The sequence below is a fragment of the Corvus cornix genome, chromosome 2, assembly GCF_000738735.6.
Source record: "Corvus cornix cornix isolate S_Up_H32 chromosome 2, ASM73873v5, whole genome shotgun sequence".
Lineage (NCBI taxonomy): Eukaryota > Metazoa > Chordata > Aves > Passeriformes > Corvidae > Corvus > Corvus cornix.
Window position 1 is genome coordinate 89,027,843 of NC_046333.1, and position 13,434 is coordinate 89,041,276.

The window sequence follows — 13,434 nt, forward strand, 5'->3', positions numbered from 1 at the left end:
AAACCAAGTATTTTTGTTTTATTTTTAATTTGGCTTCACGCTGAAAATTCAATTTACAAGCCATTCATGAGGAAAATGTCCAGTTGGGCAGAATGAGCCATGATTGTGTAACTGCACTCAACACTTGTAATGTATCATTTAGGTCCCTTTCAGTAAATCATCTTACACCTTCTATAGCACAGTTTAAGCACCTACATCATATGCTCACTTCATCACACCCTATAGTCCATTTTAACCTATCAGACAAATAACAAGAGAAGAATGCTTGAATTGAGGTATTTCCTTTAAAAATTTACTGATCACTGGCATTCAGAGGTAATGTTAAATCATATAGTTTTAAACATTGAAAAAATGTACAAAACCAAGTTAATTTTTAAAAAATATTATCCTTAGTCTTCCATGCATGTTAATAAAAAATATAAAAATCAAATTTATAACACTGAAGCTATACTTTTTGTTCTGCAAAAGTATTTCCACAATTGGAGCCACAAGGTATGGTCATCTTTAGTACATTACTTGTTTTTGCTCTTCATTTTATGACATATAGTCAGTTCAGTGCGAAGGTAATAGTCTATGTACACATATAATTGGAGCCACATGAGGGAAATTTACAGCAGAAAATATGCATTCAGATCATTATTATCCAGTAGCACTACATGTTACACATTTACACTGCTCATCCAAGGGCTCTTACAATAAAAAGCTTTTTTTTCCTTTAAACACACCAGGTCTGTTTAAGCAGCCTTGAAGTCAACAACAGAAGTTGTACCACTGATGGAACAACCACATGATACCTCACAAGTGAGTCTCTACAAAACAGATTCCTGCTCTGTCAACACAGGTTTCCAGCTAAAAGCATCCTTTTCATGGCAGTGCCTAACTTGGATTCAGTAGCAGTACAAGAAAATTCCGGAGTGTGATCATTTCAGTGTTAACTTTTTTGATTTTGTATTTAAAGTTTCAAGTGTGTTCAAAACCATAGCAATCTTTTTTTCTCCAAAATACAAAAATGATATCCTCAATGCAAGTTCAACAATAGAGATCAAAGCTATTTTTTTGACTTATTTCTCAGCTTGTTGATGACTCAGTTTTATTTTTCCAAAAAAGATGAACTAGTACCTATGATCAAATTAGAAATGTGTCACACACCTGGAGAGGTGCTGGGAATTACAAAAAGGTTTAGAAAGTGGTCCCATTGAACAGATGTCAAATTCAGCACAATGCTGCAACACTGAAGTAGTATAGTACATAATACAAGGTTAGCTGATGCTTACTCTTGGTCCTCTTCCAGGAAACAAAGTCTATCACTTCTAAAGAAATTTAGTTCTGACTTCTATTTCTAACATTGCTGATTTACATGGACTCTTAATACCCTTAGAGCAATCCAAAAAAGCAATATAAACAAATCACCAAACACAAACAACTATAGAGACAAGCAGCTGCAATGGTTTTGCTTTTTGTCTAAGTATATACAATTGCTAAGGAGACATGTTTAACTTAAAGGAATTCTAATTCACATATGTAAAAATACAATTTCATTTTTAGATGTTTACTTTAAAACTGCTTTTGTTGTCTGGAAAATACAGCACTGGCTAACCTAAATGTCCCTTCTGAAATATAAGAAATATTTTCCTTGAAGTTCATTATAAAAGAAAACATAGGACAAAAAATATATATACTTAGGCCATAAAAGATCTTTCAAAGTTTATTTCTTTAGCGTTTAAAATACAAAATTGTCTTCATGCTGGATAGTGAATAAAAGACATGTATTTGGGTTTTGCCCATATACATTCATAGACTTAGAAACAACCTATTGTCAGATGAATTTCATTTCCAGTACCATGGTAGGATGAAAAGTGTCTGGGCATCAGCTTTCTTCGGTATCCACGAGAAGGCTTTGTTTGCAATCACATTATAGAACCTGCATTTGGAACATGGAAGTGAACAGGCTCACACTGACAGTGATATATATAGCGAGTCAGGAGTCAATCCAATTTAAGGTTGCACTGTAAACTTCTAATACTTCTAAATTTAATTTCTTGTTGCTCACAGGGACAAGAGAATCCCGTAAGCTCTTTCTGACCTGCTGTCACCTGGACACACCTGCAATGGGTGAAGTGTATGAAAAGAAAAAGCAGTTCTGTACCTAATGGCAGGCATGAGCTAAAATAGTACATGGGCTTTTAGTTTTGGGTAGCGTTACCAGAACAGGACTCGAATATTCACTTGCTGCTCCCGGCTGAGGGAGAAAGTCCATGAATGTCACGTCAGCTTAAAAAGACAGCAGGGTCTCCCTCCGGCTGCAACAAACCTACAAAGAACAGACAGCACAAGCAAGAACTAGGGATTCAGTAAACTGAATTCACCAGCCCAAGAGGCAGAAAAGATCCTTCTTTACTGTCAGAAAAGGCGAGCTGCAGAGTGAAAACTTTGCTGCCGTGCTGGGCATGGATGGGATTTTCTACTTGCTGGTTCAGGATCAGAAGTTCAGCCTGATTTTTCTCCAGCTGACTTTGGCCTAAAACTGGCACTCTTAAATAACACCCCACTGATAATATAAAAATAGAGTATTACAGAAGTCATTATGACTTTTTTCCTCTTGCTTCTGACATTTTTGGTCAAAGCGAAAAAACTGAAATGTAACACTATACCAACAGATTATCATTCAGCACCTTTTTTGAGATCCCCAAGCTATCCCAAGTGAGCTCTGATGTTCATATGGCTCTGTGCAACTTCACTCAGAATAAAGCAGCATGGTAATTGTGTTCATAAAAAAAATAACATAAAGAGCTAAGTTAAGTAACAGGAATAACTTACTGAGGTGCAGTCAGTGCTAAGGTGATTCTACTGTTTCTGTTCCCAGAGTGATCACTTTAAAACTGCAAATTCATCTATATCCCAAAGCTGGCCTGCACAGGAGTACTCTGCTCTGCCACCCTGCTAAGGAAAATGGAATAAACAGCCACTGCTATCACACAACTAGTAAAATTATTTTGCATAATGAATTTGCAAGCCAGTCTAGGCAGTATCAACTACCATGCAGAAATGTCTCAGCATATCTCACAGAAACATGAACCCTCTATTTCATAAGCCTCTTACATCCTCTGCTCTCTTGGTATCACCCACTTCAGTTTAATCACATTGCACATGATAAAGCACATCACACCATCTGGGGAAAAAGAAGCTGCTTTCTACAAAACAAATCACTCTTCCACGTGAAGAAGTCAAAGTAATTATTAGTATCTTGAAAGAAACCTGAAATGTTTCCTAGAGAAAGAAACTGTCTTGACTTGAGCAGTATGAGATGCAGGAAATACTCACAGACCCAAGTCCAAGCACAACTAAAGGATGCCGTGTTTGCTGCTGTGTTCTCTCAGTAGTTTTACATCAGTATTACCATTTATACATGGTTTGACCAAAGGTGTTGGTGACCAACATTGTATACCCAGTTCACCACCATAACTGTACCACACAATAATCATCTTGTGCCTCTGAGGTGGTGCTGGAGGGTTTTTACCTGTAAGGAGATCTTACAAGGTTCCTGTCATGGTTTGAATACTTTTCTCCATAATTCAAAGAAAAAAGGCAGGGTGAGAAGATGAAGTCTCACTGTCTACACTGCCAGTGACCAAACCTTTACTGGCATGCTGCAGTACCTTCAAGAAATCATCCTCTGACTAAAGACCACCTGGCTTAAATACTACCTAGTCAGGGTAGCAAAATTACCCGAATGACCATGTCAGCCTTCCTGTTCATACGTGAAACAGATTTTGCAGCTTTGCTGGACTCTTCAATTAATAATTTAATTAATATCTCATTATCAATAGCACTGATGATAACTCTTACTTTCCATTTTGTATTCTTCCTTCTTTTTTTTTGGTTAAAGATCTATTCAGAATAATTTAAGTTTTCCTTATCAGCTGAAGTTCAGATACCTAAAAAGTAGCAAACTGTTTGAAGTGCCGGGTTCACAGGGAACTTGTGCGTCAGTGTGGCTTTAGGAGCCAAATCTGAGTTTTGTTAATGTAGAAATCTTGGCCAGTGTATTTGTCATTTCTTATTTCTAGAGCACTCATGAAAACTCTGCTGGAGAAAAAAGCAGAGGCTTCACATTAAGTAAAATGCAACATTTCAGAAAGTCTTATGAGATACACTCTGACCTAAAGAAGAATTAAACTTAGTTGGTCAGAGTTTTTAATCTGAATTTTCTTTTCTCTCCAGCCTAGTTTAGTCCTGTAACGTATGCAAAGCTGTGCTTACAGGGCTTTTTTTTTTTTTTCTGAGATCACAGGATCTACAGCTACTAGGGTGTTGTGGTTTTGTTGTTCTTTTTTAATTTTTAAATTTTAAATCTTTTTTTGTCTTTTAATGAGAACGCTATTTTTGAAGGAGCAGAGAGCAGAAGGTGACTAAAACAGTTAATATGAGAAGCTCTACTTACCACATGGTAATATAAAAGTAGGAAGAATAATTTAATGGCAATACCAAAGATGGACTTATCAGGGAACTCATAAATAAATAAAACCATACCTGCTTCAAAAATTTATCAGATGTTGAAGTGCATCAATGACTTTTCCAGAAAAATGTTTACTGCATTTTATGAATACAAAAGTACTCCAAGCAGCCCAATGCTTAAACTAGCTAACAGAAGTATTCAGCTTGCATGAACACATTAATAAAGAGCTCTGTGTGACACTTAGCTATTTCCTTCCGGCAGCTGTGTCACTTAAGAGGTTGCATCACTTCCTACTGCACACGTCCTTTTCAACCCCTGTGACCTAAGGATTTATACCTTCAAAATGGGATTAGCAAACACACACAAATCTGTTTGCTATTTATCACACTTAGATCATTCTAGCTACAATAAATGCATCAAAACATATAGTGTAATTAATGAATATAAAACTAAATGTACACCCTAGTTTCTCCATAAGGCTTATAGATTGCCTATGAAGCATTGTATCTGCTATAGCAACGGACTCTCCAAAAAATCTGTAATAACACTCGCCATACTGTTCTAGAGACAGTGGTTTAAACATGCTTTGCACCTACTAAACATTTGTTTGGTTTTAGTGGGGCTCCATTATGCTTGAAAAATATAAATGAAGCAATAAAAAAAACCCAAACCCCCAAATCTTCAGTTATCTTGGATTTTGTGCTTTTCTGTGTAACTTTAAATACTTGTTCAGAAGTATTACTGAATACTTCTGAGCCTTGGCTGGGTACCTCATACAATATGTAAAATTCAGGTTGATGCAAGAGCTCTACTTGGCAAGGGATGGCAACGTTACATAAGAGTACAAAAATGCTCATCAGAAATGTCAAATGCCTTCACACCCCTACATTTTTTTGTATAAGGATCATTTCTGAAGTTAAGTAGTTGCAAAGAATCAAAGTAATTTCTGCATATGTCTCCTTGTAACTTTAGGGGCTGTTGATAGTACCTGTTAAAATATAACAATCTGCCTATAAAATCAGTAATATTTTAATGGCAAGCATTTACATGTCAATGTTTGGTGAAGGGGAAAGGAAGTTTTCACTTCTACTCCAAGTTTGCAGCAAGTCACTGAAACTTGACTGTCAAAACCCAGCTGCTCCATGGTCACATGCCTCTAAAAAGGGTTCTCATCAGGAACTACTGAAACACTTCTGCAGTTGGAGTTTGATGGATGAGTTGTAACAAATATTGATTGCTGCAGTCATGCCACATGTTACAGGTCTTGGCCCTCAAGAGTCTGAGTTCACCACCCTGTGGTAATGTGGCTTTTCTCTCACTACAAGGCACTGTCATATTATATTCTACAGTGGAATTATATTAATAAATCTCAGTGTTGGTGACATGATGTGTGATCTAATGCTGTTTCTATGCATGCTGATCCTTCATCCTATCATTGATCCTATTATGTCTCCATCTCATTCAGTAATTTCTCAAAAGAGGAAGAATCACAATTCCTTCCAGAATATGTTGTTTTGTCTTATGCCTTTTTTTAAAATGAGTTTTAATCCACCAAGAATACTTGCTTGTGACTTGTGTTGGTCACCAGCCTTCTGCAGCAGCTCTGGACTGAGCTCACTGGTGCACAGGACTTTCAGTGCCTCTTCACCACAGAATGTGGCTCCTGTTTAAGGGCCCATCTACTACAGGCTGCAGCGCCCTTCAGTGTGCTCTGTACAGCTTAGGTGCACACAAGTACAGCTATTATACTCACCACAATTACAAAGCATCTCAAATAAAAATTTAAAAAAGCCAATGAACCTATGGGCTTTCATAAAACAGACCCCCAAGTTACTCACACCATATGTGCAAATTAGACAATAGTATTCAGCCAACTTCAAGCAGCTTTCTTTACTCTTTCACAGATGTGGGCAGAGGATCTCTTCCTTTGGAGCTTCTCTCACTTCAGTTATCCACAGGATTCTATGCTTACCTTTTTCTTCTTTTCAGACACGTGTTGGGGAACTCTCTTTCCCCGCATTCTGAGATTCTCAAATTCCCAAGCTCACATACAAAGCAAAAGATAAATATCTTAGACAGCCAGCTTGAGCCACGTGCCATAGTCTTGCAGAGATGCAACATGTCCAGACTATATGCCTTCCCTTACATACTGTATAATTACAGAAAACAGACCATAGGGACATTTCCCTGTGACCCTGGGGCATGATCAACAAAATCAAGTGTCTCTATCTCAGCTGTCTTCTCTGTTATTAAAACCTCCGGTGAAGGAAGGCAGGCGCTTCACCCCATCTGGAATAACCCTTCTCCTTAGCTTAACTAAGTATTTTATCAGAGACTTTTCCTAATGCTTAACTTGCCTTTTCAATTAATAGCTGGTATCTACCATCCATGAGTTCCTGTTTTCTCTATAGCAATTTTTTCCATATTTGAAGACTGTTCACATCTTCCTTCAGTCTCCTCTTCTTTGGATTAAAGGATACTTTTGATCTCTCTTTTTGAGTACTTTCTGTCCTCCAGACTTTATCCAGTTACACCCAATCTCTCTCAGGTGCCCCAGTATGAACAAGTACCTCAGGTGAGACCTTATCACATCTTGGTAATGCAAAAATACCACCCTGCTTCTCACAGGCCACATGCTGATGCATCCCTCTATCACGAGCATCTTTTCTGCAGCAATGAGTTAACAGTGCTCAGTTTGACATATTCTGTGCCATCCCTGCCTCAAGATATAACACAGTAATACCTTCTCCCTCCTCTGAGCAGCTGACTATTCCTACTTAACTGTACTTTATCATATGCCTTATTTTTTCAATCCATTTCTCCTGTTTTTCATGATCAATTTTAATTCAAGTCAGGAAGTCTGCTGCCTCCCTGTCAGCTTGGCTTTTGTTACCTAGATAAATCAAAAATTTAATTATTGTCTCTACATACCTTCATAAAGCGTATTTTCTTACTTTTTTTTCCTCCTACCGTTTTTATTAAAGCCAGTTCCAGTTTGGAGACCTGTCACATTTGGTTAGGGATTTCTAAGGACACATTCCAATACCCTAATGAGCTTTAAAACACCTCCTGCTATTTAAAAAAGAGTTATAAAAGCATTTGGCACAAACAGACTTCCTTTGCTAAAATTCCTTCCTTTCAAATCTAGTTTTAAATTCCTTTGTGGAAGACTCAAATCTCAACAGTTTTCCAATCACAAAATCATCATATTTTAGCACAGCCCTACAAAATTAGTCAGAAATTACTTGAAAGATTTTTTTTTTGTTTGGAAGCAGAGTTGCCATCACAGTTATTTTGTGACAGAGTCCTCCTTCCTATTCCTTGAGGCTTTTGTCACATTTCCTAATCAACGAAGCTCTGTGGTTTTATAATAGTCCAGATTTTTCTCTGAGACCCCCAGTAGTAGTTAAGGCATCTGGCTTTACAAAAGGAAACGTAGGTATTACTAATAGAAGTGTGGTGGGTTTTTTAACAGTTCTAAACTATTCTAAGATTCATGTATGTTCTATGAAGTATATGTAATGTTGCTATAGAGATTTAACTAGCACTTCTTCAGGATGTTCTGTAACTTGTTGCTGGCTTGGCCTCTGAAGTGACTGCAACGTTTTCCAACTTGTGCTGATACACCAAAGTTTTCATGGTGTGTTCCATGCTATGTTATCTGTACAGGCTTTCTACAAAAGAAACCTGTGATTCCTGATAAATCTAAATCAAATATAGCTGTGTAAACATCTCCCATTAAAATGTTTTATGGACATGATTTGAATTGGTTGTAAGAGAAAAGCACAAACAGTTCGGTTACGTATTTTCAAACAGTATGTGGCATGTCAGTTTGGAAAGAATTCATGTTTAATTGCATCCGGAATATTACAGTAGAAAAGTGTTGGGGTGACGGATAAGGAGCCTTTCCTTTTCATTCTACCATGGAAAGAGAAATAATTTTGTCATTCAACAATAAAAATAAAAAGTAATCCTTAGCAAGTTTTTGTATGACCATTTCCAAACTGTTCACTGAAACCAAAACAAAGGGCCAAAGTATGCTTGCTTTGCTCAAGAGAATAATCCCACTGAAATCAACAAGACTGACTATTCAGATATGGACAGCAAAGTCTGGCCCCAAATAAACATTCCCATACCTAGGGAAAACACTAATCACCAAAGTGCACTTTACACCATAGTAGCTACAGTTTCTTTATACATGCACGGTTTGTGCGACACTTTGTACATGGAACTAGCCAATGGAATATAAATAAGTTGTGCCGCTTCCTTTTAAATATGAACATTAATAATGAAGCACATTCACATTATTACCTTTCAAAGACCTTTTAAAAAAAAAACAACCAAAACAACCTTTCCCAAAGTAACCTGGAACATATTGTTAAATATAGCACATACGATTCAAAGGATGGTATTAAGATAGAATTTTCACACACAAAACTGGTATTTGCTGTATAATTGGAGTGACTTATGAAAATTCCAAGAAAATACAACCCTCTCACCAGGAGAGGAAGGTAACAGTTGTAGTGTTAATTCAGTTTCTTCTGCAGGGGCTTCTTTCTATCTCCAGCGTTGTCAGGGCTGAAGTCAGTACAGATACCATTAGGAGCAGAAAGAGATGGAGTCTCCAAGCCACTCTCAGCTCCTATCTGATCAGCATAGAGATAGTCTTCTGCAAAGTGTGGGTGCAACTCAGCAAATGTGTAGAAGTCATCTAAAAAAAAAAAAAAAAAGTTGTTGCACAGAATCAGCTCTTTGAAACAGAAGGATGCTAAATTTGAATACTTACACATATATAATCACATGATTTCTTCAGAGAAAAATAGCAGCAGTTAACATAATGCTATCCCCCGTGCTTGTTTTAGCTTCTCAGCAAAAGTTTACCACATCCGCAGAGCTGAGATGCTGCAAAGAGTTATCTAAGCCCTCTGAAAACACTTCAGGCCAGAGCTTAGCTTGCATGAAGGGGCAAACAGGCTCAGATTTGCATTAAAATGCATGATGAGCACCACATGCCCTGACATAGCATTTCACTATTCACTGGGGAAGTACAGAAGCCCTCCAGCTGAAGATCACTGAACATCAATAGTCATTTCTTAAATTCTTAAAACTCTTTTGCAGACATGCCCTTTAATGCTTTGCACTCATAATTTGATTCAACCTAACAGCAGCTGTCATTGCCACCTTCCGCTTTCAAGAGCATTTCAAAAGTCCCAATATTTTAGAGAATAATATTGAGGGGATAATTCATAACACATGAAAAAACTCCTGATTTTAATGTTGGATGACAATACAATAATAAGAAGAGCCAGATTACTTCTTAGGGGAGTGGGGAAGCCTTAATATCAAGAAGTAACATTTTGTGTTAAAAAATCAGACTTTTGAAACTTTGTCTCAATTTGCCCATATGACTTTTTTCAGACAAGATTTGAACACAGGATACTGTAAAGGATCCAAGCAACAAGCAGCTATTCTTATAACATAAACTGACACTAGAAAAATCTGGATGTGAATGTTTTCACTAATTCAGTCACCTACAATGTATCACACACCTCCCACTCAAGTTCACTGTGCTATCCCAGAAGAGCTCATGATCAGACAGTGCTGTGAATTCCCCGGAGTGCAGAGCGGATGACACCTGAAGAAGCCTTTCAAAGGAGTGAAGCCCAGTTCCTCCGAGTACAACTGGGCTGGTATGGAAGAAGGGAACCACTGCAGCTTTCCCTCTCTGCCCCTCTTTGAGATGACATGATTTTTCACTACTGCAAAGGGCAAGGGAATGCCATATGGCTCACAAGGCACTGAAGTTGTAGGGCAACCCTGCCTCTGAACTGTTGCAAAGGGATAGATGGGGAGAAGGAAATAAGTGTAACTTTATCCTTCCACTAACAAAAAAGTGGGTATCCTTTATCCACAGTTTATACAGAGTATTCTGGACCTATAACTTCAACAAAAGTTGATGAAATTTAGGTCATGAAAACCAACATTGCTATCTATGTTGAAAAACCTCTAGGTACAACAGTCTAATGGATCATATAAATGCTAAAGTCTCCATGAGGAAAGAAGAATCCAAAATATCTGAAAATGCACACAGCAAAGATGTTTCTTTTGACAGTGTTTAATGCAAGTTCAACTTAAAAAAAAAAATCTCGTAGTGAAGAATTTGATTCATCTAACCTTTTTCAAGACAGAAACATGGGACTTTTTAATATTTAAAATATTTAACAGTGGTAGTATTTGCAAAGATGTATTAGAAACACTTGAGGGCAAACTGATTCATCAGAATCAGAACAGTTAAGTACATTCAATGAAACCAACTGATTATATTCTTTTTCTGCAGCTAACAAGGAGACAGTAATCAGCTGTCAGCCTTAATCTTAACTGGGTCTGGCCTGCAGCAGGACCATGAAAGCATTCCCTTTTTTCATATGGATGCTTTAAGCACATCCCAAGAACGTACTGTTTTTTGTAACAACACATACAATGTGTGCATCATATTAATGACCATGAAAAATAGCCTTTTTTCCTTGGGAAAGGTCATTCTAATATTTGGCTCAACTAAGATAAATACAAAAATTTCAACCAGCAGCACCAAAGATGCTCTTACAATCACATTAAACATGGGAAAGACTGGACTATTTACTGTAGATACCAGTCTATGTGATTTCTCAAGAATTTACAGTATTTTTTCAGAAAATAAATTCAGAAAAATCCCTTGAAGCAGTTGTTCACACAGTTACAATAGTTTATATCCAAATTTTCATCCTGATAATTATGTGAGGATCCATCCCCCAATGTTTTAGCAGTACTGGATCTAAATGAAAAACCTCTGTTTTCAGGGAGCACTGAATTGAACAGGGTAACATTTTAGATAGATCTCAGTAAGCTGACATTTCGGGTCCTGCTGAAATAAGTCCTGAAGATATTAAGGAATATTTATCAAAGTTGTACTCAGCAGAGTGTAATGAAAAGTGCTTGGAATCCCATTTGCTTCATTCATCAGAAATGTGAAACAAGGTGATGTAGAAAGAACCAGCTGTTCCAGCATTACTTCTAATCACAGAAGAGCTCAAACTGAAAGCAACTGTGAAGCACTAGACTGAAGGAAAGATTACCTCAGTCTAACTTGGGGAGGAAGGTGATTTTGCTTCTACCTCCACTAAGAGCAAAGAGACATAAAGAAAGAAAGAATCCAAAGTGGAGCTAAGACTCACGTCTGTATCTTTGTATTAAGTATGCATATGCACTGCAAGAACTTCAAGAGGTTTTTATCCTACCCTTGAAACACCCTCCTACTACTTGCTGCTCCTCCTGGAAGCTCTGTGTTCACCAATCTCCTCTAGTTTTTGTTTCCACTCAGGTAATAATTACCTTAGTGTACAGCAACTTAATAGGATAATCCGGTGGTTAATATATAATCATTTTAAATAATTCATCCTTCTCTGATTGTTCATCCATGCAGATACTCCAAATACGACCACTTCCCCTTTTTTTCTGGTTACAGCAAGCCAGGCAGTCTTCAGAACACTTTCACAGTCTGAATTGTCTATCAAGAGCTGGTAGAGCGTTTCCTAGAATTTGAGATGCCCTCCTAGAGAACCTATTCAGACTCTCCATAATCATGCCTTAAGACTGATAAATCTTGCCTCTGTCTATATTAGACTAAAAGGATAAGCTTTGCAATCAAAGTGCATCTGAACAACTAAGCCAGCTGCACACTGCTCAAGAGAACTGATACACAGATCTTTGGCGACCAGTGTACTTTCAAATGCAAGAAAAATCCAGATTTCCAACAATTCAGACTCCTGATTACCAATCTAGTTACACAATCTTGATTTTGCTACTGGTTATTCTGTTTACCTGCAACCTGAGCTTTTCCTTTGGGATGAGATCTGTGGCTTCAAAGACTCTGCCGTGTATGCAGCAATTTAGGTTTGATACTTTTATCTTTCGTTCTTACAAGTAAGACTTGACTTACTTCTCCTGCTTTAAATTCCAACACCCTAGAAAGAAGATTGTCAGTAGACCTCTGCTGTGTGTATCCAAAGTAACATCAGTTCCAACAGATTCAATGTTTTGATTTCTCAGAACTTGTCTGGACAATATCTTCAGAACCGTGTAGTCTTCAAGTTTTTTCACCTCTCCTTTCTAGTAAGTAAGTGCAACAAATTGAGCATGTGTGAAGTTCCACATAATCTCAGGAAAGGCAAGAGGTTGAATATTTGTGGCAGGAACTTTCAAGACAGAAATGCAATACCAAAAGTTTATTTGCAACTTCTAATTCTCTAATCTAATAAATTGGATATTTATTCTCACTATTAAACTTCCAGATATGTTAAAATGACATGTTTCTATTATAAAATGAGCACTTCTCTCAGAAAAAACGCTAAGGAAAGTTTCAAAGAAATTATGTAAACACCATGCTACTATCTACTTTGTGTTGCCTCACAAAAGGCTATTCTTGACTACAGGAAATAAAATGGTGAAAATGAGAGCCAAGCACTCCAGTGGCCACTGCTGTGGCTTGGTGGTCCAGATTTTCTTGTGATGGGAACATATGAGGACCACTTAGGGAAGAAGTGCAGATTAACTGCAACTATTAAAGATGAATATTAAAATACTAGTTCTTTGGTAACTCACATGACCTTCTCTGAGTTCACTTGTACATGACTACAAATTTAGCTATTCTCAAACAATGAAATGTGCTAAAATTAGAGTTCTGCCATGCTTACCAGCTAAAGATTTGTGCTGGTATTTTTGAAGCTGGTGACTGGGAGGTGGGGAGAAGAGCTGAGTTGGGTATGAGTTGGAAAACACAGAGCAACAGTGATAGGCAGGAAGAAGGCAATGGGCAGGATGGATGTGGAAATACTGGGGATGTGACAGATGAGAGGCACAGAAAGGAACAGGGTAGGGCATCAGGAACCAAGGAGAGGAGACACAGGAAATAAGGAAAGGACAGTGGCAATGACACTCATTTC

General features: G+C 37.6%; 1 protein-coding gene across 4 annotated transcripts in view; it reads right to left on the minus strand.

The window, feature by feature from the left end:
- LPCAT1 (lysophosphatidylcholine acyltransferase 1) overlaps positions 1-13,434 on the minus strand; it is a 68,003-nt gene continuing 54,569 nt past the window's right edge. For 3 of the 4 annotated variants that reach the window (XM_039572123.1, XM_039572119.1, XM_010393889.4), the window contains one exon: positions 1-9,167. In XM_039572123.1, coding sequence (XP_039428057.1) covers positions 8,983-9,167 — 185 coding nt within the window. In that variant the 3' untranslated portion in view covers positions 1-8,982. The remainder of the gene's footprint in view (positions 9,168-13,434) is intronic. The other variant, XM_039572138.1, reaches the window with a different exon arrangement.